The 25,842-nt window shown below is 43.5% G+C and overlaps 1 protein-coding gene across 4 annotated transcripts in view; it reads right to left on the reverse strand.

Annotated features, from left to right (window-relative positions):
• STAMBP (STAM binding protein) overlaps positions 1-25,842 on the reverse strand; it is a 37,317-nt gene that overhangs the window by 5,775 nt on the left and 5,700 nt on the right. For all 4 annotated transcript variants that reach the window (XM_050754464.1, XM_050754462.1, XM_050754465.1 and 1 more), the window contains 5 exons: positions 13,578-13,653; positions 13,204-13,299; positions 10,428-10,794; positions 8,699-8,823; positions 7,672-7,809 (listed from right to left, as the gene is read on the reverse strand). In XM_050754464.1, coding sequence (XP_050610421.1) covers positions 7,672-7,809; positions 8,699-8,823; positions 10,428-10,794; positions 13,204-13,299; positions 13,578-13,653 — 802 coding nt within the window. The remainder of the gene's footprint in view (positions 1-7,671; positions 7,810-8,698; positions 8,824-10,427; positions 10,795-13,203; positions 13,300-13,577; positions 13,654-25,842) is intronic.

Consider the following 25,842-nt stretch of genomic DNA (forward strand, 5'->3'; position numbering starts at 1 on the left):
AAAAAAAAAAAAAAAAAAAAAAAAAAATTAGCCAGGCATGGTGGTGGGCACCTGTAGTCCCAGCTACTTGGGAGGCTGAGGCAGGAGAATGGCATTAACCCGAGAGGCAGAGCTTGCAGTGAGCCGAGATCATGCCACTGCACTCCAGCCTGGGTGACAGAGCAAGACTCCATCTCAAAAAAAAAAAAAAAAAAAAAAGAAAAGAAAAGAAATAAGGAGTATAAACAATTATTGGAAACTGCAAGAGCTGTCCGTGGTGAAGGATACAATGAGAGAGGGGAAGGAGATGAAAATAACTAAGGAAATGAAATAACTTAGATTGCATTGGCCCCAGCAGAATGACAACTAAACAGATGGGGATTTGTCTGAAGAGCAAACATAGGGAGATGCTACAAATGGGGTGGGGGAGATCCCACTTCAATTCCTGGGTAGGTGGATATATGCTCTCACTTACATTGTGTGGAACCATAATTCTGAGATTCTGTAGAGTGTCTGATGAATGATAAGGTGATCTTTTTTTCTAATGGAAAGCAACACCATTAAGCCCAGGCAAGTGCATGCTGTCCTAGCTCATGGTTATAGATGACATATCAAATAACCCACCCACCACATTTCATCTAATTCACTCAGACAACCTTCTCAGGGAGAGAGCTCCCAGAGGTCACTGAGGCTGTACTGGACAAAAGTAAACTGAGGACGAAGAGGCTTGGAACTTTCTGGCTTCCCTTGTTTGAAGACAGTGGAAGATGTTAGGCAGCTTGAGCACTCAAGAAAGGGGGAACTGGAGTAGGCAGACAAAAAAGGGAGGTAAACACAAGGGGGAACTTTCCTCTCTGTACTACTCAAAACGGGGACTCTGATCCCACCGGTTTAGAAGATCTAGGGTGCCTGATGGGTTCTGGAATTCCTGGTTGGATGAAAGACTGTAGGCTGCAGAGCTGTGATGTGAGAAGGCATCAAGACATTGGGCCATTAAACTAGGGGGGTATGGAGAGGACCCAGGGACAGAGCTCAAACCTTCCATCTGGGGCATCATTGGGGAAAGATACTCTTCCTCAGTGTTAAAACTCAAAGACCACTGCAAAGTGGGAGAAAAACAGAATTCTGAAGCTGAAATAGACAAGGCAGAAGAATTCAATGCTGTGACACATTCCAGTTAAACAAATTCTGACCTTTCAAAAGGAAATCAAGATCTGGGTTCCAAGTGTGAAGAAAAGGCCTCCCTGAGGTTGGTGTGTGCTAGCCAGGAGATCAGTGTGGTGGGTCTTGTGGGGTATGAGAACCGGCAAGGGGAACCCCATCTCAGATGACAGCACACAGAAACTGGCTTGGAGGCCTCCTTCAGAAGCATACCTGCTGCACAAAGATCACCAGACAGTAGGAGGGGAGACAGGCAAAGACATTTGTGTCTCAGGGTTGGAGACAGACGAGGAGGTTGTTTGCTGATATTTCCTGCTCTGGTTCTCCTGTTCTTGAACCAAACTGGAAGAACTCAAGGACTATGATGTTGGATTCACCCAGGGATCCATGGAATCAAAGGTGTTACTGGGGTTGTCATGATGGGCATCCATGGACAAGGTAGATGAGTGTCCTCAACAACTGTGAACGGCATGCAGTGGCCCTTGGAACTTTTCCTAGGGAATTTCTTCTATCTCCTCTAAGAAGTGTTTCTCTCTGGATGATTCAGGTTTTTGTTTTTCAAGAGACTCATAATTTCTAATTGACCATCAAGACTTATTTGGTTCCTTACAAGGTCTCTCCATACCATCGAGTCACCCATTCTGGAACAGAAGGTACATACCCAATATTTCAACATAGTAGAAGTCAAGGACTTAGTAAACCACAATTAGATGAATGATTCTTCTTTCCCACAGAGGTGTTAAAAGGTCAAGCATGAATCAGGTTCTATAGGCAAAGGCTGTCCTGTAGCTAAAGCATCATCCAAGGAAGATATGGGAGGTAGGGGACTACTTGAATTTCAGTGGATAGTTAAACCATACAAAGGAGACCATTCTGTTTGGAAGGAGAACACGATTCTAAAATTTGAGGTTAATCAGTTAAAGCATCACCTAAATGTGCATCCTGATTAATTTGTTTCCATTGTTTGTTTTATTAAGCACATATTTTATATGCAAAACAGACAACCATATAATGACCTATGTTCATCTTAGAGGAGGTGTGATCTTAGGTAACAAAAATGGAAAAAGATCTAGCATGATTCAAAAAGACAACCAACGTTCACTGACAGAAAAGCACAGACAATAAAAACATGCAATTGACTAGCGTTTTCAAACCTGCTGTCCAAAAAAACAAATCTCCTGCGGAGCTTCACAAAAGCCCAGACTCCTGCACCCCATCCCTGGAAAGAACCATCATGAGGGAACACTTTTCTTGAAAGCTCACTAAGTGATTCTTATGTGCAGCCTCATCTGAGAAGCACCATTCCACGGGGTGCTGTGATGAGCTCACTGTGAAAGAAGCCTTCAGGACGGGAACGTGTTAGCTGAGTGCAGGCAGCAAATCCACACACAAGTCTTCACGGGACATGTAAGGACTTCAGTGACCACAAAGTTTCTACCTGATGAGAATATAATCCTTTAGGCTGCTAAGGAGCAGTGGCCTGTGCCAACACCACCTTCCATCCCATGGTTAGAGCCCAGGATTCTAACTGGGAGTAAATGTGGGTAGCCAGAAAGATAATAAAGAGACATAAGCACGGACTCAGTAAACAACTATTAAACGGAATCAAAAAACTTTGCCGTGATCCCCTGCTCCTCTCTAACTATTGTACCTTCTCTCCCTCCTTCCTTTCACAGTCAAGTTTCTTGAATGAAAGTTCACTATGTTCACTGTGCCCATGCTGCTGGGGATAGAGGAAGGCACTTTCACAAAGAGAAAACAATATGCCGAAGGAGCAGAAATGAGCAAGGAGGGTGAATGCTGAAGGCAGCCTGGGTGCCTGGATGGGAAATTTTCCCTAGAGGGAAATGGCTCAGATGGGGCTGAGACATGATGAGGAGTGCCTTGAGTTCTGGGCTGGAGGTCTGACAACAGTTGGTGATCAATCCATGACCATACAAAGTTTTTGACCTGGGAAGCTGATTTATAGTTGACAAGGTTAAGAAGGAAGAACTGATCTTTTGCATTTTCCTCTGGCCAATTTCAAGATCTGAATAAATCTTACGGTCTGCTTTTCGTTTGTTTTTGAGACAGGGTTTTCACTCTGTTGCCCAGGCTGGAGTGCAGTGGCGTGATCATGGCTCTCACTGCAGCCTTGACCTCCAGTCTCAAGCAATCTTCCTGCCTCAGCCTCCCAAGTAGCTGGGACCACAGGCGTGTGCCACCACAAATGCATAATTTTTTTAAATTTATAGAGATGATGTCTTGCTATGTTGCCCAGGCTGGTCTTGAACTCCTGGGCTCAAGAGATCCTCCCACCTTGGCCTCCCAAAGTGCTGTGATTACAGGTGTGAGCCACCACCTCAGCCTGTTTGTTTTTAATCCCGAATTAGGAAGGAATGGTGCAGAAATGTTATGGAGGAAAAAAAGCTGAACTAGCTGGGCATGGTGGTGTTTGCTTGCAGTCCTAGCTACTCAGGAGGCTGAGGCAGGAGGATCACTTGGGCCCAGGAGTTCAAGGCTGTAGTGCAGTATGATTGTGCCTGTGAATAGCCACTGTACTCCAACATAAACAACACAGTGAGACCTCATCTCAAAATAAATAAATAAATAAATAAGCTGAACTACTATCAATTTAGGCTCTAAATCTGTTCCCAGCTGGGCCCTCACTGATACTTAAAACGCTTTTATTCATTTGTAGCTAAGTTCTACCTGAAGTCTGTACAGAATGATTCTAACCTTTCCCCCATCTCCTCCAGTTTCTAAATCCTCCTTGGTCTCCCTCTTGCTCAACAGCAGACCTAGACTCCAACTTTATTGAGGTCAAGATTGTCTAAAACGTGTTTCCTCAACTCCTCCAGATATCATTTCAAAAATCTCTCTGTATCTTCATTTCTGTTCATTCAATCCTGTCTTGGAGGAATGGATGTTTTTCCCCCTGTGAGATGAATCCCTCTTTGTGCTTCTGATTCGGTCCTTCCTTATCATCACATTACCTTGATTCTCCTGCCCTTTTCCATCTCTATTGTTGGCTCTTTGGGCATAAGAACATGTTCAGAAAACTACACACTAGAATGTGGATAAACCGTCAAAATGTTGAGCAAAAGCAGCAAGACACAAATATACATATGGTATAATTCCATTTACAAAAAGGTAAAAGCCAGGCAAAAGTAAACTATAGTGTTTAGAGATACACACTGAAGTGGTGAAATTATAAACGAAGCAAGGGAGAGAGGACTTCCCTCCCTTAGGGCATGCATGCTCCTGACAGCGTTCTGTTTCCTGACCTAGGTAGTGTATGTACATAGATATTTGCTTAATGATTTGTTAAAGTGTACATTTAGTTTCTTTCTTTCCCAAGACCAAGTCTCGCTCTGTTGCCCAGGCTGGAGTGCAGTGGCGTGATCTTGGCTCACCATAACCTCCGCCTCCGGGGTTCAAGCGATTCTCCTGCCACAGCCTCTTGAGTAGCTGGGACTACAGGCATGTGCCACCATGCCCGGCTAATTTTGTGTTCTTAGTAGAGACAGGGTTTCACTATGTTGGCCAGGCTGGTTTCGAACTCCTGACCTCGTGATCCGCCTGCCTTGGCCTCCCAAAGTGCTGGGATTACAGGCGTGAGCCACTGCGCCCGGCCTAAAGTATATAATTAGTTTCTGTGTGCTTTCTTATATATATGTGTTATATTTCAAAATACAAAGCTTTTGAAAAACAAAATCAAAACAAAACACGTTCAAGCCTTTCACTCTGAACAATCAACCAAACATTCTCTCAACCCAGCTTCTCCTTAAACCACCATCCCATCTTTCTCCTTTCCTCTAGAGCTATGTTGCTCAAAATGGTAGTGTACACTTCATTATCTCCACAACTTTAATCCCTATGACTTATTAAACTCTTACAGACTACTCCCATTAATGCCTAAAACACACTAAATCGAGGTCCTCAATAATTTGATCAAATCCAGGCCGATCCAAGTCTTCACCATTCTGGAGCTCTCCGCAGCATGTGACATGGTTAACATCCGGAAATTCTTTCTTAAAGCCTTTCTCGGCTGGGCGTGGTGGCTCATGCCTATAATCCCAGCACTTTGGGAGGCCGAGGTGGGTGGATCCCAAGGTCAGGATTTTGAGACCAGCCTGGCCAACATAGTGAAATCCAGTCTCCACTAAAAATACAAAAAAAAAAAAAAAAATTAGCCAGGCATGGTGGCGGCTGCCCGTAATCACAGCTTCTCAAAAGGCTGAGGCAGGAGAATCACTTGAACCTGGGAGGCGGAGGTTGCAGTGAGCCAAGATCTCGCCATTGCACCCCAACCTAGGCGACAGTGTGAGACTCTGTCTCAAAAAAAAAAAAAAAACAAAAAACAAACACCTTCCTCCTGCTATGGCTTCTGTCCCTTAACACTACCCTCACCTTTTTCATACATCTCTTTGCTTCATTGCTAACTACATTCTATGTTCCCTTAGGTGGCCTGTCCCCCAAGTTGCCAGTGAACCTTTTCTTGCTCTAGACTCTTCTCCCCCTTCCAGGGCTTCCAAGATCAGCACTACATAGTGGATTCCCAGAGCCCTCTCTCCTGCTTTGACTTTGCTCCCAAGTTCTAGCCCTACATTGCCAACTGGCTGATAACTACCTCCAATGATTTGATATCTCACCAGTACCTGAAATTCAACTTGCTCAGAACTGAACCCCACTTTCAAATCAAATCCTTCTCCTGGATCCCCTACTTTTGCTTATGAGATGTTCACTGCAAGGCCCCAAACCTCTAAGTCACCATTGACTCTGAGTCATCATTCTCTATTACTCATTTCTCAAATCCTCTGAAATCCTACACTCATCTCCTCCTTCTCAAACACAATGGCATCACCCTAGATCTCATCATTATTAGATTTTTATCAGCACACTAACCTCTTAAATCATCTCCTTGCCACAACCTACCTTAAAACTGTACTTACATTAAATTTTCTAAAGTATGGCTTTAATCATATCATTGTTCTGCTCAAAAACCTTTAAGAATTCTCCACTTACTAAAAAGTGGAACAATTCTGCCTGTCCACCCCAGACCCTCCAGAACACGGCTCCAATGTACTGCATTAAAACATATCTAGCCGGGCGCGGTGGCTCATGCCTGTAATCCCAGAACTTTGGGAAGCGAGGCGGGTGGATCACCTGAGATCAGGAGTTCAAGACCAGTCTGGCCAACATGGTGAAACCCCATCTCCACCAAAAATACAAAAATTAGCTGGGCATGGCGGCGGGCGCTTGTAGTCCCAGCTACTTGGGAGGCTGAGGTAGGAGAATTGCTTGAATCTGGGAGGCGGAGGTTGCAGTGAGCCAAGATCTTGCCATTGCACTCCAGCCTGGGTGACAAGAGTGAAACTCTGTCTCAAAAAAAACAAAAAACAAAAAACAAAAATACATGTCTACCATTGTTTCCTGATATGAATCACAAATCTCAGCGAACTGGTCCCCACAATGCTCCAGGAACAGAGTCTGCCTCTTCTCTACTTGTCTGCTCCATAAGGAACTTGACCTAGGTCCAGCTTGCCAACATTCTACTAAACCCTATCAGGCATGGTCCCTCCTTCCTCTGAATTCCACAGTGCCTTCCTGGCACCTCTTGGAACCCTTAGCACATTCTGCCCCAGGTGAAGTTATTAATTGTCTATTTATTTAATCTCCTTCATGAGGCTAAAATCATACCTTACTCAAATTTGTATCCCCTGGCAGATAAGGAACAAGTTTTCTCTCCCCCATCTACTACAATGGGGGTGTGGTGGGGATACACAATAACAGGCAAATCACCAACATGAATGTAATAGAACAGAAGAAAGGACGGACGACACACGGGACTGCCTCACACGTCAGTCTTTCCCAAATTCTGGCATACAAGTATGTGTAATCCAAGAATAAGCCAATTTATTTGCAACTCTGTCATACAACATAAAATGCAGCTTGGGTTATGAGAGTGAGGGCTTAAAAAGGAATAGAAAGAAAAATTTAAAAATAATCTTTAGGGAAGGCATCATATTTTACCTGAACATTACCAGAAGGCTGCACAAGATATGCAGACACTTGAAAATCATGTGTATTTATAGCCCTTCTTGTTTATATAAAGATGCTTTAAGAAAGACCAAATGACCAAATGCAAGCACCTGAATTAACCTCCTTGGCTCATTTAAAATATTTTGAGTTATATACTTTTAAGGAACATCATCTGTATATAGTAGGCATAGTCTCTATGGTCAATGTCCACATGTATTCTAGGCCAGCATCCCATCACCAGTCATACTCAGAGGGTAACTAGAACTTTAGGGAAAACAGTTTATTTTTACTAAAAAATAAATAAAAAGTTAAAAAAATTAAAAGCCCTAAGTGGGAAGAAAACAATATTGAAGTACAATAGTCAAGTATGCTAAGGACCGCATCCAAAAGAGAGAAAAACAATAAATAATCTGGATATAATTGACTTTGTTCAAAGAAACACGCAGTGTGTTTATACCACCACGGGAGAGGCGGAGACTAACTCTCAGAGAGCTCAGAATTGCTTACATGAATCCAGCCCAGTGTGATGAGGCCCTGCTGATCCTGTATGAGGAAAAGTTCTTCTTCGTTCTCTGTGTTGCAGTAATCAGACCCAGCACTTTGCTTGGGGATGAGAACATGAGTAATGGTAAATTCATTTCTCATCTGCCAAAGGAGAAAACAGCTGGTCACAATTCTCTGGCGCTCATGTAACTCTGCTCCACTCCATCCCGAAAGTGGAAACGTAAGCATCTATACGAGTGAAAGCCCCTCCCACACAGCAGAAGTCCTGCCACTCAGTGGTTCACAACCTTGGCTGCTCATGCACATTGCCTGGGGTGCTCTGTACAGCAACCGATGCAGAGACCAACCCTAGAACTCTGCAGTCTGGGCAAACATCACAGCCCTGAGGGAATTTCTTGCTGTGCCAAACTGGTCTGCTCAGAAGCTCTGAGTAGAGTACCATTTATCTTCCCTTGCTCAGGTCTAAAATCGTTTTCCTGTCACTGTTTCCTTAAGTCCACCTCATCCCATAAGCCTCAGCTTACATTTACTCCACTTCATTTATTTATTCATTCAGCAGTAATGGGTTAAGTGCCTCCATTCAGTGACCTTTCCTTCCTCAAAATTCTCAATACTTACACTGTACATACTTTTTAGCATGATGGTTAGACTTTAGTGCATGTCTGCCTTCTCCCCAAAGTGACTGGGCACTTTTTGTGGACACATACTATGTGCTTTACATATTTCATATTCCCAGGTCCTACCATAAAGTAGGTACTAAAAAAACTGATATGTAGATGATGACTGGATCTTCCTACCAAGTTTAAAATTAGGTATTTCTTACTAATAGCATTAAAATAATCACTTCAATTCAATCAATCAATACAGGGTCACCAAATTCAATGTGACATGAAATTATGCAATCCACGGTTCCTTCAGTGGAGGGATTGGTACAAAGAGTAACTGGCCCTGGATATTTTCTCTGGGAGTCACAGGATGCCAAGAGGGGAAGAAACAGTTTCGGTTCAGAGAAGAGTTTGGTTTTTTTTACCAGTTTTCCACAGAGAATTCCACATGTCTCCACTCCCCGGGCAGTATTGGCACTGGCTAACTGGAGAAACTGTGGGCACAGTCGCCCGGGCACCACGACATGGCGCAATCCATCGATTGTAGGAACTGTAATGGAGAAAGGAGAAAAGTCTGAGATCACTGAGCCCCACCTCCTCAAGTAGTCCTCACAGCTGGCAGCCCTGGGAGAGCAACATTAAGCCACTGGGATCCCCCCAGCTTCAGGCAGTGAGTGGGGATCTCATTCTAACCGCACCAAAACAAGGGTTGTAAAGTCTCTTCTCCAATCTTGGGCCACAGCTTTAAGGAGCACATTACTTCAAGAAGAGAAAATAGTAGGCTTTAATTATTCAAGTTAAGAAAAGGGCAAACTACTAACTTAAGAAAAGTTTTCTTAAAAAATAACCTTAAGAATGTAATTGGATTGTTTGTAACTCAAAGGATAAATGCTTGAGGGGATGGATACCCCATTCTCCATGATGTGCTTATTTCATATTGCATGCCTGTACCAAAACATCTCATGTACCCTATAAATATACCCACCTACTATGTACCCACAAAAACTTAAAAAATATAAGTAAAAAATAAAATTTAGTAGGGAAAAAAGAGACAAGTTCTTTAAACATTCAGGAATTTTCTGTCAGAATCTAATACAAAGAATTAAAAAAATAACCTCCTTGCTGTGGTTTGACTGTGTCTCCCAAAGTTCATGTCATGGAAACTTAATTCCTAATGCAAAATTATTGAGAGGTGGGATCTTTAAGAGGCGATGAGGCTATGAGGGATCTTTGTCTGCCCTTCCACCTTTCTGTCGTGGGATGACGCAGCAAGAAGGCCCCTGCCAGGCCCCTGGATCTTGGACTTCCTACTCTCCAGAACTATGAACCAAATAAATTTGTGTTCATTATAAATTACCCAGCCTCAAGTATTCTGTTATAGCAGCACAAAATGGACTAAGACACTGCCCATTCGTCTGAACTTTTAATTTTAAATCTTTATCTCAGATAATATCAGAGTATGACTTTAAAAGAAATACACTAGTGTAAATTCTTGAGAATGGAAAACAATCTGGGCAGTTATTTACTTCTGAACTTAGTCTTTTGGAAGAAGTTAAAATGCCAAACCACAACAAAATAAAAAATACAGTGTAGTCCCCCAAAAAAGGCATGAACAAAGCAGATCATAAAAAATGCCAAGAATGGACCCAGTTTCCGAACACCATGGAGAAACTCCGTGAGACAGCCAGCAAGCTAAAGTTAGGAAGTGTCTCTCACAGCTGTATTTTCATATTTAAAAAAAAAGGTGGGGGGGCAAAAGATGTTCTGCTTTTGCGTATTCAACAGCAAGATCTGAATTGCTAGAGAGGTAACAAAGTCAGAGCAGGAGACAGTCACACAGCAGTCTGATGATGTTATCTGAGGATTATGAATTAGGTTTGGCAAATTCCTTTCCTTTCAACTAAAAAGTTGATAGTCTGACTTTCAAGAATACTATTAAGCTCTTCAGAAAATCGACCAGACTAGGTTTCAGCAAAGGCCACTTTTATAATAGAGCCAGTGTATTAGGACACAGTACAGCAATACTTATCAGATGGGTTTCTGTGACCGAAGCTTAATGAGTGGGATCAGGAAGGTAATCTTAGGTTGACCCCATCAGAATGATACTGTTTGGCTGCAACTGAGAAAGAAAAGGACATCAGCAAATGCACTTACTACTTTCTGAGTTGCTTAGTGCTCCAGGTTTCAAGGACCTGTCCACCACAGGTGGCTTAGCTGGCCTTACAGTTGTGTGACAGTCTGAAGGCTGTGTGGATGAGACAGGTGAGGTGGGGAACACATCTAAGGAGGGCTTCTCCAAGTCAGGCACTAGCGGGCCACCTAGGCCAGGGTCCACCTTCCCAAACTCCTGTACAATTTTCAGTCGCTCTTTTTCTAGCTCCTGGTTCCGGATCATCTCCTCGAAGGCATGGAACTGTTCCTGTTCCAATTGCTGCTGCTTCTGTTGTGCTACCCTCTGTTTTTCCTTTTCCAGCTCTTGCTGGATGGCCATGTTTCGGGCCAATTCCTCTGCTTCCTTCTTCTACAAAGAGAGAAAATTTAGGCTAACACTTCACACCTCAGTGACTTCACACTTCAGGAGAACAAGGCTTTTTAGCACAGAGATTTCCAAAATGTACTTCTGCTCTGGCCTGATTACCTAACACAGGCTTCTTGCTTTCCTCAGTATCTTTATACTTATGGAGTTAGTCACCACCCCTTTCTATCCGGCCACTGTACCTATCTCCAGGGACAATTAAAATCCCAATCCTCTCAATATCCTCCTGGCAATGATTCTACCTAATGCACTTTCCTCTTCACTGAAATCTTTTTCTTTTTTTTTTTGAGACAGGGTCTCACTCTGTTTCCCAGGCTGAAGTGCAATGGCATGATCACAGCTCACTGCAGCCTCGACCTCCCAGACTCAAGCGATCCTCCCACTTCAGCCTCCTGAGCAGGTGGGACCACAGGTGTGCACCATCACACCTGGCTAATTTTTGTATTTTTGGTAGAGACAGGGTTTCGCCATGTTGCCCAGGCTAGTCTTGAACTAATGGGCTCAAATAATCTGCCCACCTTGGCCTCCTGAAGTGCTGGGATTCCAGGCATGAGCCACAATGTCTGGCCTGAAATCTTGATGCAACTTATTGTCTGTGTTCTCCTAACCTGTATCACAGTTTCATTCTCTCTGTGTCATGTATATATTCTATATTTCAAGCAAGGCTATAAAATAGAACCAGAACTAAACTTATACCTGCTATTTTGGGGATCTCTACTGAATTTTTTTTTTTTTTTTTTTTTTTTTTAGAGAGAGAGTCTCACTCTGTCACCCAGACTGGACTGTAGTAGCTAATCATGGCTCACTGCAGCCTCAATCTCCCTGGGCTCAGGTGATCCTCCCATCTCAGTCTCCCCAAAAGCTGAAACCAGAGGTGCGTGCCACCACACTAATTTTTGTATTTTTTGTAGAGAGGGGGTTTCACCATGTTGCCCAGGCTGGTCTCGAACTCCTGCACTCAAGCAATCACCCACCTCAGCTTCCCAAAGTGCTAGGATTACAGACATGAGCGACCACACCTGGCCTTCTACTGAATTTTAACCCAAAATGAAGCCTCTGAAATTTTTATGGTTTTTATGTATTTGTTCAACACAGAGTGACATTTTAAGCTAATAAGAAATACTTGAGTGGCACTTTGATTAAAAAAAAAAAAAAAAAGAAATGCTAAGTAATAACCTCCTCCTTAAAGCTTACACTCATTTGGTGCTTTAGAAATATATACCTCAGGCCGGGCTTGGTGGCTCACGCCTGTAATCCCAGCACTTTGGGAGGCCGAGACAGGCGGATCACGAGGTCAGGAGATCGAGACCATCCTGGCGAACACGGTGAAACCCCGTCTCTACTAAAAATACAAAAAAAATTAGTCGGGCATGGTGGCGGGCGCTTGTAGTCCCAGCTACTCAGGAGGCTGAGGCAGGAGAATGGCGTGAACCTGGGAGGCGGCAGAGCTTGCAGTGAGCGGAGATCGCGCCACTGCACTCCAGCCTGGGCGACAGAGCGACTCCGTCTCAAAAAAAGAGAAATATATACCTCATAGCTGTTCATCCCTCTGCTGATTTTCAACATCAGAGTCCAGAATAGAGACCAGCAGACAGCTACACAACAGCCTGTGAGTGGCTGCAGTATGTATTCACAGCTGGCCACTGACAGCACCCTAGGAGTTTCTCCACATGTTTTAACTGACTCTTCCCAAAAAGGTCATTTGAAAATAGCTTGAAATGGCTGGGTACAGCGGTTCATGCCTGTAATCCCAGCACTTTGGAAGGCCGAGGCAGGCAGATCACTTGAGGTCAGAAGTTTGAGACCAGCCTGGCCAATATGGTGAAACCTCATCTCTACTAAAAATACAAAAATCAGCTGGGTGTGGTGGCAGATGCCTGCAGTCCCAGTCACTTGGGAGGCTGAGGTAGGAGAATTACTTAAACTGGGGAGGCAGAGTTTGCAGTGAGCTGAGATCGTGCCACTGCACTCCAGCCTAGGTGACAGAGTGAGATTGTCTCAAAAAAAAAAAAAAAAAAAAAAGCTTGAAAAGTCAATTCTTATAAATAGCTTCAGGTATAACCAAATGTTAATCAAACCCTCAAACTGTCTGATCTAAAAACCTATGTTATGGAGAGAATGTTCATTGTTCTTAAGATTCTCACTCTAGATACAGCAGGTAGGCAACAGATTTTCGGTCCCTCAAGTCACTCTCTTCAACAAATAGGCTATATCTGTGTTACAATCCTGAGCCTAACCACTGGTGGTGGTCTACTTTTTTGAGTTTCTGGTCTTTGCCCAAAAAAGGTGAAACAGCACATTAAAAGCACGGGATATACTGAAATGTCATATTACAATCCCAGGGCACAGCCTAAAAAAGCAAAATAATTTTCTTCTTGGCTGTTATATACTGACCTTTTCTTCATTATATTCTGTATATTCTTTGGTATATCGTTTTAACAGTTCTGCCTTCAGCTCTTCTGCTTTGGGAAATGCAATCTCCTTTAATTTCTGAGACACCAAACAGAAAACAGAATTAGAACAATACCAGAAAATTAGAGAATCCAAAAGAAGACTTAAGTCAAGTTGGTGATTGCAACATTTCCCAAAATGATTTAAAATACCCCCTACTGTACCATACCTGCTACTTCAGAACTGTTCTGGTGAAATGGCCTTATTTCCTATTGTAGGATCTGATACTCAGATGCAGAGACTACTACTTTTATCTTGAAGTCAGTCTGTAGTGCTCTGAAGCTTTTAGATGGGCAACAATGATAGTCAAGACCCACCTTTACTGTGTCTTTCTTTTCAGGAATGACAGCAGATTTGTAATCTCGATGCTTTGGTAGTTTCTCAATAAAAAGCCTAAGGAAACAGTTAAAAATGATTATGAAACAAATGGTCCAAATGTCCGTAAGACCCCAAAGCTATGCAACCCCCTTACCTGAAGCCCTTACATGAAATGAAAGGTTCCAGAAGTGCAGCTAGCACACCCAGCTGGGCCATGCTCCCTTCCCATCTCTATCCCCCCTAAAAAGCCAGAGTCTTTTCCTCTACTCTCAAACTAGGCAGCAAGCACCAGATTCCCACAATGAAAAGGATGGCCAAAAAAATTTGTAAAAGCCTTTCATGTGCCCACAAATGTACCTCCAAAGAAAGAGATCTTTTTCTTGTGAGGTGACAGGCTTTCAAAGGAAAGGGCTTCTGTCACAAAGCAGTCTTCAGAGAACAGTTTGGCAGCCATGGGCAGGAAGAGAAAACCATGTTTCCTTACTACTTCTAGTTCTTACATAACCTTTAACTTTGGCTTTTTTCCTTTGGGATTCATGTTCCTTCAAAGAAGAATATTACTTTGCATCATATAAAATGCATGGAAATACTTAGTGCATGTGTTCTATGCACATAGTATGTGCATATTACATGTTAGTATGTATTGTCTTTGATGAAAAGTGCTTAGATAAATATAAAGATGCTAGATTTCATCTTTTGGTTCTTGTCCTTGGCTCTAAAGCTCAGTGGGGGGAATAAACTGAATCAATTCACAAATCTCTAACATTTAAGACATCTACTTAGGGGCAGTGAAAATAAATAAAAGTCCAGTAACTTGTCACAGAAAGAAAGTAGCAGATTCAGAATTTCAACATGAGCAGGCTTGCTCCAAAGTCTATTCTTTAACTACTACACCATACTTCTTCCATATGGTTTCTGGAATGTCTAGAAATACTGGAGGGGTTCTGAACAAAGATGTCTTTTAACAGAATTAAGTTGTAATACACAGAAACTGAGATTTAAAAAAAAATAAATTGAAGGTAGCTTGTCGATAGCTCTAAAATATTATATTGTAGTTGGGATAAACTCTTTTCTACTTACTGCCCATGGGGCAGGAGTAATTGGAAGAGGAAGCCTCAATAAGGAAAAAAGATGACCCCCACCAAAACAAACTATAAGTCCTCATCCTTTAGTTCTTTTTTTTTTTTTTTTTTTTTTTTTGAGACGGAGTCTCGCTCTGTCGCCCAGGCTGGAGTGCAGTGGCTGGATCTCAGCTCACTGCAAGCTCCGCCTCCCGGGTTCACGCCATTCTCCTGCCTCAGTCTCCCAAGTAGCTGGGACTACAGGCGCCCACCACCACACCTGACTGATTTTTTGTATTTTTAGTAGAGATGGGGTTTCACCATGTTAGCCAAGATGGTCTTAATCTCCTGACCTCATGATCCGCCCACCTTGGCCTCCCAGAGTGCTGGGATTACAGGTGTGAAGTTTCATTTTGATCCAACTTGATAAGGCTCTTCAAGGCAGGGATGGACTCTAAAATAAAAATAGTTCTTTAAAAAGCTTCCTTTTGGATTCATGAAGAAGATATAAAACAGGCTGGGTGTGGTGGCTCATGCCTGTAATCCCAGCACTTTGGGAGACTGAGGCAGGAAGACTGCTTGAGCCCAGGAGTTCAAGACCAGCCTGGGTAACAGAGTGAGACCTTGTCTCTATCTATATTTTTAAATATATATATATATAAACAAAACAAAACATAAAAAAACCCCACAAAAATTAGCTGGGTGTGATGGTATGCACCTGTAGTCCCAGCTGCTTGGGAGGCTGAGGCAGGAGGATCTCTCGATCCCAGAAGCCTGAGCTTACAGTGAGCTTTGATCACACCACTGCACTCCAGCCTGAGTGACAGAGGGAAATCCTGTCTCTATATAAAAAAAAAAAAAAAAGAAAGAAAGATATAAAACCGTTTCCTTGAAGTCTATATTTAAAAGAAACACAGATTCATTTGTTCAAACCATAAAGTCCTGAAGAATCTATTACAATAAATAAGATTAATTTCTTATATTTTAGAGACTGATAGATAATTCAGTAGAACTCTCACCTTAGCCCCAAAAGCCAAGATACATATTAATATTTACTACCTTTAGCAGGCTGAATGTGCTTTGTATTGAGGCCTGAATCAGCTAAGAAAGTACTATGTCATACAAACACCATGTTTTATGTTCACTTATACTCTCATTACAGAACTAGACTGTGAGCTTCCTGAAGCCAGAGATTTCTATGTTTCCTGCTTCTTTGTATACTCCTTGGAAGTCAGCACAGTGCCTTGTATAAAGAGGCGCTCAATAAATATTTGATGAATAAACATTACATATATGTACATGTATGCATGTATACACAGTAAGTCCTTAATGTTGCTAGATTCTTGGAAACTGTGACTTTAAGCACAATGACATATAACAAAACCAACTTTACCATGCACTAATTGACATAAACAAGAGTTAAGCTCCTTTGACCTATCCTCGTCACAAAAACACCAGACTTCTAAATACAGACCAAAACACTTCTAATATTAGACACTGAAATAAATGTTAGCTATACATACATTTAAGAAAGACTTATATAAACAAGTACGTAAAGGATTTATCTGCTTATCTAGTCCCAGGTGGCCAGAGTCCATCCCAGCAGCTCAAGGCCAAGGTGGGAACCAACCCTGGAGATGATGCCATCCCATCGCAGGGCACACTCACACATACACTTGCACTCATTCAGACTGGGGACAATTCAGACATGCCAGTTCACCTAATGTGCAGACCTTTGGGATATGGGAAAGAGCTTGAATACCCAGAGAAAATCCACACAGACATGGGGAGAATGTGCAGACTCCACACAGACAGTGGCCCCAGGCAGGAATGGATTTTTCTTTTCTCATCAACATTAAAACGAAACGACATTGGACAAAACGACATTATTTGACAACCTGCCATATTTATTTACTTTGCTTTGTAAGTAAATAAACAGGAAGTATATACAGAAATGAGGGCAGGGGAAATAGAACAGATAAGAGTAGGCGTGAAACTTTTCACCAAATACCTTTCTATATGACTTTGACTTGGAACCATGTAATGGAATCTAGTTTATAAGTAAAACAAAAAACAAACAAACAAAAAAACCCCTCCCAGACCTGTACATGAATAGCTTTCCCTTGCTTCAACAACTGTAGCCAGTTGTTTTCTGAATGGAGACAGATAGGCAAAAAGGTCTCCTGAAACAGACAATGGGCAACATAATCCATTACTCATACTGGAGGTAAAAGAACTTAGTGGTTAGGAGGGCTGGCTCTGGAGCCACTATGCCTGGGCTCAAATCCTAGTTTTGCCACTTACTAACTGTATGACGCTGGGCAAGTCACTTAATCTCACCATTACTCAGTTATTTGCAGGGGTGTCCAAACTTTTGGCTTCCCTGGGCCACACTGGAAGAACTGTCTTGGCCCATACATAAAATACACTAACACTAACTAGCTAATGAGCTTCAAAAAAGGTGATATTGGCCGGGCAAGGTGGCTCAAGCCTGTAATCCCAGCACTTTGGGAGGCCGAGACGGGCGGATCACGAGGTCAGGAGATCGAGACCATCCTGGCTAACACAGTGAAACCCCGTCTCTACTAAAAAATACAAAAAAATAGCCGGGCGAGGTGGCGGGCGCCTGTAGTCCCAGCTGCTCGGGAGGCTGAGGCAGGAGAATGGCATAAACCCGGGAGGCGGAGCTTGCAGTGAGCTGAGATCCGGCCACTGCACTCCAGCCTGGGCGACAGAGCGAGACTCCATCTCAAAAAAAAAAAAAAAAAGGTGATATCTGCCACCATAGGTAAGCAAAAAAGTCCTCGAATTCAAAGGGTTGGACATGGCCTGTCTATAAAATTGTATAGACGGAGACAAACTAGTACTCCCTGACAGGCTTGCTGTAACACTTAAAGAGATAATAAAATGCTAAACACAGTATCTAGTACACAGTCAATATTTGCTATGGGTTTGATTTTTTTTAACAAATAAACAAAAAATGTGAGCAAGAATAAGAGATGAAGATGCTAACACTAGCATCATGTACAGGTCTGGGAGTTTTTTCTTTACTTATAAACTAGATTCCATGACATGGTTCAAAGTTCTATCCCTAGAGACTTTCTAGGGATAGAAAGCGGTGGCCCAGATGTATACTGTTCTCTGGGGTTATATCTGGTTGCAGCCTAGAGAGAGGAAATGTACCAAAGTAAACAAAGATATGATGGCAAAAACACAAGCAAAATGACGTAATAAACAATGAAAAAAGAAGACATAAGCAGAAAAGTAAATACAAAAGGTGAATATATGAAATAATGCTGAATCTACTCATAATTAAAGAAATTCAAATTAGGATGAGATACTATTTTCCTCCATCAGATTGGCAAAGGCGTAAAGGTTGATTATACCTGGTATAGAGAAATGGGGCTTAAAGGTTGATTATACCTGGAATAGAGAAATGGGATCCCCACACAGTGTTAGCAAGATTGTAAATTAATATAACCTTTTATCTTAAGAGAGGGAAAATGGAAGCTAATTATTCAAAATTTAAAATGTGTATATCCTTTATTTTTAATTTGTATTATTTAATTAATTAATTAATTAATTTTTGGGGGGACAGTGTCTTGCTCTGTCGCCCAGGTTGGAGTGCAGTGGGGCAATCTCGGCTCACTGCAACCTCTACCTCCCAGGTTCAAGTGATTCTCCTGCCTCAGCCTCCTGAGTAGCTGGGATTAGAGGCACCTGCTATCCTGCCCAGCTAATTTTTGTAGGTTTAGTAGAGGTGGGGTTTCACGCCATGTTGACCAGGCTGGTCTCCAACTCCTGACCTCAGGTGATCTGCCTGCGTCAGCCTCCCAAAATGCTGGGATTACAGGCGTAAGCCACTGCATCCAACTTAAAATGTGTATATCCTTTAAACTCACAATTCTATCTCTAGGAATTTATCCTAGAGATCATTATAAAATAGTACAAAGATATATGTATAAAAATATTCAATACAGCATTGTTCAAAAAGGTAGAAAAAACTGAAAAAAAAAAAAAAAAGAAAAGAAACCCAGAAACCTAAATGTCCATCAATAGGGTATTGTTTAAAAAATAACGTACATTCAGGCCGGGCGCGGTGGCTCACGCCTGTAAACCCAGCACTTTGGGAGGCCGAGACGGGTGGATCACGAGGTCAGGAGAATGAGACCATCCTGGCTAACACGGTGAAACCCCGTTTCTACTAAAAAAATACAAAATACTAGCCGGGAGAGGTGGCGGGCGCCTGTAGTCCCAGCTACTCGGGAGGCTGAGGCAGGAGAATGGCGTAAACCAGGAGGCGGAGCTTGCAGTGAGCTGAGATCGAGCCACTGCACTCCAGCCTGGGCGACAGAGTGAGACTCCGTCTCAAAAAAAAAAAAAAAAAAATTATGCGCATTCAAATGTGAAGACAATGTAATCATTCACCCGTTCATTCAGTGAATATTTACCGAGCATCTACTACGGGGTCCAGATTATTCTAAACGTTGGGGATATGGCAGTGAACAACACAGTCAAAAATTCCTCCCCACCATAGAGTGTACATTACAGCGGGGGAACAGACAATAAACAGAAGTATGCTAGGAAAGTCATTAATAGGGAAGGGGGATAGAAAGTGATAGGGGAATGGTTGAAATTTTAGATAGAGCAGCTAAGGAAGTCATCAGCAAGAAGGAGGCAACTGAGTAAGGACTAGACAAGAGTGAGCCATGAATCTGGGACTGTTCCGGAATCATGTTCCAGGCAGATGGAATAGCCCTGAGGCAGAATGAGATGGCTCAGTATGTCCTGATATGGAAGACACTACTGTGAAGAAAGCAAGTCGCAGAACAGAATACGTGGTATGAACCCATTGATGCTTTAAGGAAAAGGACATATGGGGGCCCCAAGAGCTTAATCACATCTCATCCATGCCAGAAATACAATACTGGCCACCTCTGATAGATGAAACTTCTCTTTTCACTTTAATGTCTCCCTTGTAGTGTTTGAAAAAAATTTTAAATCATGAATAAGTGTTCATTTTGTATAAAAACAACTAATTCAAAAAGTCAAGCAAAAGTTCTTTAACATGGATGCATTAAGGATCCTCATCTTGATTCCTCCAGTCTTAAAAGTTACTCAGCACAGTAAGCATGATCATACATGAAACCTTCTTCAGTCTATAAACCCCATACCCAGCAAACATCTTCAACACAGGTGACAGTTCATTTTCAGCAAGAGGTTTGATGTTCCAAGAGGCTCACATAGCAGACAGGAATTGCCTGAATACTCTCACTCCCTTCTGGGCAGCCTAGATGATGACCATAAAAAGCTGTGAAAGAATCCACTGCCTGGTTTATTGTCTGTGCTCATCATGAAAATATGTACTGATTTAATATGCTGAACTCTTTCTTCTATACCGGGGTCTGCAAAAGGCAAAGCATTCCTACATTAGGGAAGCTACTGAGGGGGGAAATATGCTTGAGATCATTAAGATGCCTGAACTGCTCCAGGAAAAGGAACAAACATGCCTTTTAAAATCCTGAAGTAAAGAAAGTATCCACAAAAGGTCTAGAACAATGATTCTCTGTAGTAGGGGAGGCAGAGGAGTGGTGAGGTAGATGTATACTCCCCTCTCTTTTCTCCTTGGTTGTAGTAACTGCCAAAGTTGAGCCACTGTTATTGATAGGAAAATACTAAGTAAAATACAATAGAAAACAGACTGAGAATCACGGAGCTAGAATTTCTTTGCAATTGCTGTGATTTTCTGTTCACAGAATCAGAACCAGGATTTTAAAGGTATCTCCAAGAAAAGTGAAGGTAGCTACATTAATTACTTCAGTAAAGCCAATACAACAAAATTCCAAATTAAACCCTAAATCCCACAAACCAAGTAAATGAGCTGCAAAATCTCATTCCCACCAAAATCTCCTAGCAGTTCATCATTTTAAATGGTCCTATAAGTGACAGGGACAAATTCCCCATATCAGTCTTGCTGTTAACACTAACATGTCACTCAAAATAACACTAAGTGACATAAAAAACAATTCCTTAGGCATCCATGTACTCTTAATCCTATCCCCTCTTGCCTTCTGAGGAGTTTATTACTACAACTAAGCTCTCTTCTGGACCGTCAGCCTCTGCTCCTCCATAGGCTCCTTTTCCATCAGCAAAAACATGCTCTAAAATCTCGCAACTTAAAATATATACACACGTTCACACGCTCCTTGTCCCGCTTCAACTAGTTCCCCATTTTTCTACTTCGCTTCCCATCCAAACTTCTCCAAAGAGTTGTCTACACCAGGGGTTGGCAAACTACAGCTGGTGTGCCAAATCCAGCTAACCATCTGTTCTTGTAAATAAAGTGTCATTGGAACCAGTCACATCCATTCATTTGCGTTGTCTATGGCTACTTTCTTTTTTTTTTTTTTTTTTTTTTTTTTGAGACGGAGTCTCGCTCTGCCGCCCAGGTTGGAGTACAGTGGCCGGATCTCAGCTCACTGCAAGCTCCGCCTCCCAGGTTTACGCCATTCTCCTGCCTCAGTCTCCCGAGTAGCTGGGACTACAGGCGCCCGCCACCTCGCCCGGCTAGTTTTTTGTATTTTTAGTAGAGACGAGGTTTCACCGTGTTAGCCAGGATGGTCTCGATCTCCTGACCTCGTGATTCGCCCGTCTCGGCCTCCCAAAGTGCTGGGATTACAGGCTTGAGCCACCGCGCCCGGCCGTCTATGGCTACTTTCATGCTATAAAGCAGAGGTAGTGAGAGAGAGAGCAAGTAGCCTACAAAACCAAAAATTTTTACTCTCTGGTCCCTTATAGAAAAAAAAAATTGCCACCTTCAGCTCTATACCCTTTGCCTCCACTTTCTTACTGTCCATTCACCTTTCTACCCATTCTAATTAGGGTCTCTCTAATCCATTCAGCGAAACTGCTTACCAACATCACCCATGACATTATCTTACCAAACCCAAAGGCCAATCTTCTGTCTTCACCCATCTGACATAGATGGCTACTCTCCTTTTTCAACACTAACCTCTTTTGGCTCCCATGACACCACACCATTCTCTCTTGGATTTCCTCCTGCCTCTTGAACCTTCCTTCAAAGAAAGTCTCCTAGGCCGGGCGCGGTGGCTCAAGCCTGTAATCCCAGCACTTTGGGAGGCCGAGACGGGCGGATCACGAGGTCAGGAGATCGAGAGACGATCCCGGCTAACACGGTGAAACCCCGTCTCTACTAAAAAATACAAAAAAATAGCCGGGCGAGGTGGCGGGCGCCTGTAGTCCCAGCTACTCGGGAGGCTGAGGCAGGAGAATGGCGTGAACCTGGTAGGCGGAGCTTGCAGTGAGCTGAGATCCGGCCACTGCACTCCAGCCTGGGTGACAGAGCAAGACTCCGTCTCAAAAAAAAAAAAAAAAAAAAAAAAGAAAGTCTCCCCTGTTGACTCTCCCTCCATTAACTAACCTCAGGGCTCAGTCTTAGGCTCCTTCTCTTCTCATTCCATAGTCTTATTAAGAAAGATTCTTGGCCGGGCGCGGTGGCTCAAGCCTGTAATCCCAGCACTTTGGGAGGCCGAGACAGGCGGATCACGAGGTCAGGAGATCGAGACCATCCTGGCTAACACGGTGAAACCCCGTCTCTACTAAAAATACAAAAAAAAAACTAGCCGGGCGAGGTGGCGGGCGCCTGTAGTCCCAGCTACTCGGGAGACTGAGGCAGGAGAATGGCGTAAACCTGGGAGGCGGAGCTTGCAGTGAGCTGAGATCCGGCCACTGTACTCCAACCTGGGCGGCAGAGCGAGACTCCGTCTCAAAAAAAAAAAAAAAAAAAAAAAAAGATTCTTGATGTTTTATGTTCCACGGACCCTCTCAGGAATTTTTTAAGGTATAACTTAAAGTACAAAGGATTACCAGAAATACCCCAATTTTATTGAAAAACAGTTTTCAAAAATTTTAAAAATTGTGATATATTCTTTGTATTGTGTTTTTTTTTTTTTTTTTTTTTTTTTTTTCAGACATTCTCGCTCTGTTGCCGAGGCTGGAGTGCAGTGGCGCGAACTCAGCTCACTGCAAGCTCCACCTCCCGGGTTCACACTATTCTCCTGCCTCAGCCTCCCAAGTAGCTGGGACTAGAAACATCCGGCACCATGCCCGGCTAATTTTTTGTATTTTTAAAATACAAAAATATAATATAACATAAAAAAAGTAGAGACGGGCTTTCACCATGTTAGCCAGGATGGTCTCGATCTCCTGACCTCGTGATTCGCCTGCCTTGGTCTCCCAAAGTGCTGGGATTACAAGCGTGAGACACTGCACCCGGCCTAATGTGTTCTTTATCAATGCATTTGATAATGGGATCTAGCTGTAGGTCTAATAATTCTGTACTGTAATTCTGAAGTAGTGATGTTTAGATGCTATTTTGAGATGTCAGCAACAACTGTAATGTAATATGAAAGTATCTTGATTTCTACTGGTGACAAAATTACAAATATTATTACTAGTACAGTACTTTGAGGCCTACATTCAAAATGGAAGGAAATGCTAAATTTCAGTCAGTGGTTAGAAAAAATAAGAAAAGTTTTTCCCATTCAGGTTCACAGATCCCCTGAATTCTATCAGTGAATCTCTGTGAGGTTCCTGGACCCCAGATTAAGAGCCCCTTCACTAGAAAATCTCAGCTATTCTCAGGCCCTTCTCTGCATGCCTCAGGAGTCCTGAGCCCTGAGGACCTAATCCTACAGGGCAGCTGGCCAGGCCTAAGCCTCCATTTCTTCCCCAGCCCCTGGCCCAAAGGTCAAAGGGGAGATGGCAGCCCCTCCGCCATGTGCATGCACCTCTGCTGGCAGGAGGCCAAGCCTCTGGCCGCAGGGCCTAAGAGCCGGGGCTTACTCAAGCTCAGCTGAGGCCATCCTCTGAGCCCCAGGGAGGAAGAAGGCCCTGTCCCCCAGTGGGTGGCCACTGCTCTCCCTCCCCACCTCCAGTCCCTGCCCCTTAGCAGGGCCAGGCCAAGCGGAGTGTTCTCACCAGTCATCTGCAGGCTTTAGCCATCCAGTCCCTTCCCCTGCTCAGGGCTGGGGCTGGACGGGGTCTCCTCCTCTTCCCACAGCTCCCTACTCCACCCCTCACGTACACAACTTCTTGGCCCAGCCAAGCAAGTCCAGGCCACAGAATGGCACCAGAGGGGTCTGTGGTCAGCCACCCCACCTTTAGGGCAGCACAGGCACCACGGGGTGGAGGGGAGGGGGAGGCTGCTGGGAGCCTCCAGATGCTGCCTGCTGGCCTGCAGGAGAGCCCTGCAACAGCTGCTGCTCCTGCCTTGGCAGTTACCTCACCTCCTCCACCCAAGCCTCCATTCGGTGACTCCGTGGACAGGCCAGCCCTCAGCTGCTCACAACTGATTCAGTCTTCCTCCTTCACACAGGCAAAGCACAGTAGGGATGCGTGGAAAGAATGTACCTATAGATGTGTACATACCACAGTGCTGTAATTTTGTAGGTAGCAATCATATAAATACATGTATGGATTTTATAATATATATATATAAATTTATAAAGGCATATTTTTAGAAAAACAGGCCGGGCGCGGTGGCTCAAGCCTATAATCCCAGCACCTTGGGAGGCCGAGACGGGCGGATCACGAGGTCAGGAGATCGAGACCATCCTGGCTAACACGGTGAAACCCCGTCTCTACTAAAAAATACAAAAAAAAAAACTAGCCGGGCAAGGTGGCGGGCGCCTGTGTCCCAGCTACTCAGGAGGCTGAGGCAGGAGAATGGCGTGAACCCGGAAGGCGGAGCTTGCAGTGAGCTGAGATCGCGCCACTGCACTCCAGCCTGGGCGACAGAGCGAGACTCCGTCTCAAAAAAAAAAAAAAAAAAAAAAGAAAAAAAAAGAAAAACAGCGCACCACTGCTTCTTTTGAAAATAGTCTGAATAAGAATAAAATGAATTTCTACAGAGGAAAAAAAAAAAAAGAAAAAGAAAATCTCAGCCATTCTCATGACTTCGGAACCATCTGTATGCTGAGGACTCCCTTGTCTGTATTTCCAGCCCAGACCTCAGTCTTCTGAGTTCAGACTGGTACATTCGACCTTGACATCTCTACTTGGATATCTCACAGGCATCTCAAATTTTAACAGGTCAAAAAAAACCCAAACGTGAACGGTTAAATCCCCCCGCTACCCAGCCCTCTTTAGATCCCACTTTTCCCATCTCAATACATGGACTACCCCATCGTTTAAGTCGTTCAAGGCAGAAACATGACATCAACCTCCACAGTATCTTTTTCCCTAAGCGATCAGTAAGTCCTATGGACTTGACCTCCAAAATACCAAATCCATCTGTCTCTTTCCATGTTGCCACACTACTTCAAGCCACCAGCCTGCAAGAATTTCCTAACTAGTCTCCCTGCCTTCTCTTAACACTTGCTCCACCATTTACCATACAACAGCGAAAATTTATACTTTAAAAAAATTGGTTGGGCATGGAGGCTCACACCTGTCATCCCAGCACTTTGGGAGGCTGAGAAGGGAGGATCGCTTGCATTCAGGAGTTTGAGACCAGCATGGGCAACATTAGTGACATCTTTTTTTTTTTTTTGAGACCGAGTCTTGCTCTATCACCTACGCTGGAGTGCAGTGTTGCGATCTCGACTCACTGAAACCTCTGCCTCCCAGGTTCATGCAAGTCTCCTGCCTCAGCCTCCCGGGCAGCTGGGATTATAGACGTGGGCCACCACGCCCAGCTAAATTTTGTACTTTTAGCAGAGATGGGGTTTCACCATGTTGGCCAGGCTCGTCTCGAACTCCTGGGTGGCCTCCCAAAGTGCTGAGATCACAGGCGTGAGCCACCGTGCCTGGCTGAGACCTCATCTCTTTAAAAAAACAATAAGTAAATTTAGGTCTGAATCCCACTTAAAACTTTTCAGTGGTTTGCTGTTACTCTTAAGATAAAAAACAGACTCCTTACCATGGCACATAAAGTCCTGCATGATCCAGCCCTACTTGCCTCTCCAGGATTACCTGGAGTCATCCTCCCTCTTCTCTGGCTATACTCCTAACACAATGATCTTTCAATCCCCAGAACATGCTAAGGTCTTTCCCACTTAAGCACTTCTAAACATATAGTTACCTGTGTTTTAATACTCTGCCCTACGCTCTTGGAATGATCAACTTTATTGCATCCCTCAAATCTCAGCTTAAATCTTGTCTTCTCAGACAGACCTTATCC

This window comes from Macaca thibetana, chromosome 13, assembly GCF_024542745.1.
Source record: "Macaca thibetana thibetana isolate TM-01 chromosome 13, ASM2454274v1, whole genome shotgun sequence".
Taxonomy (NCBI): Eukaryota; Metazoa; Chordata; class Mammalia; order Primates; family Cercopithecidae; genus Macaca; species Macaca thibetana.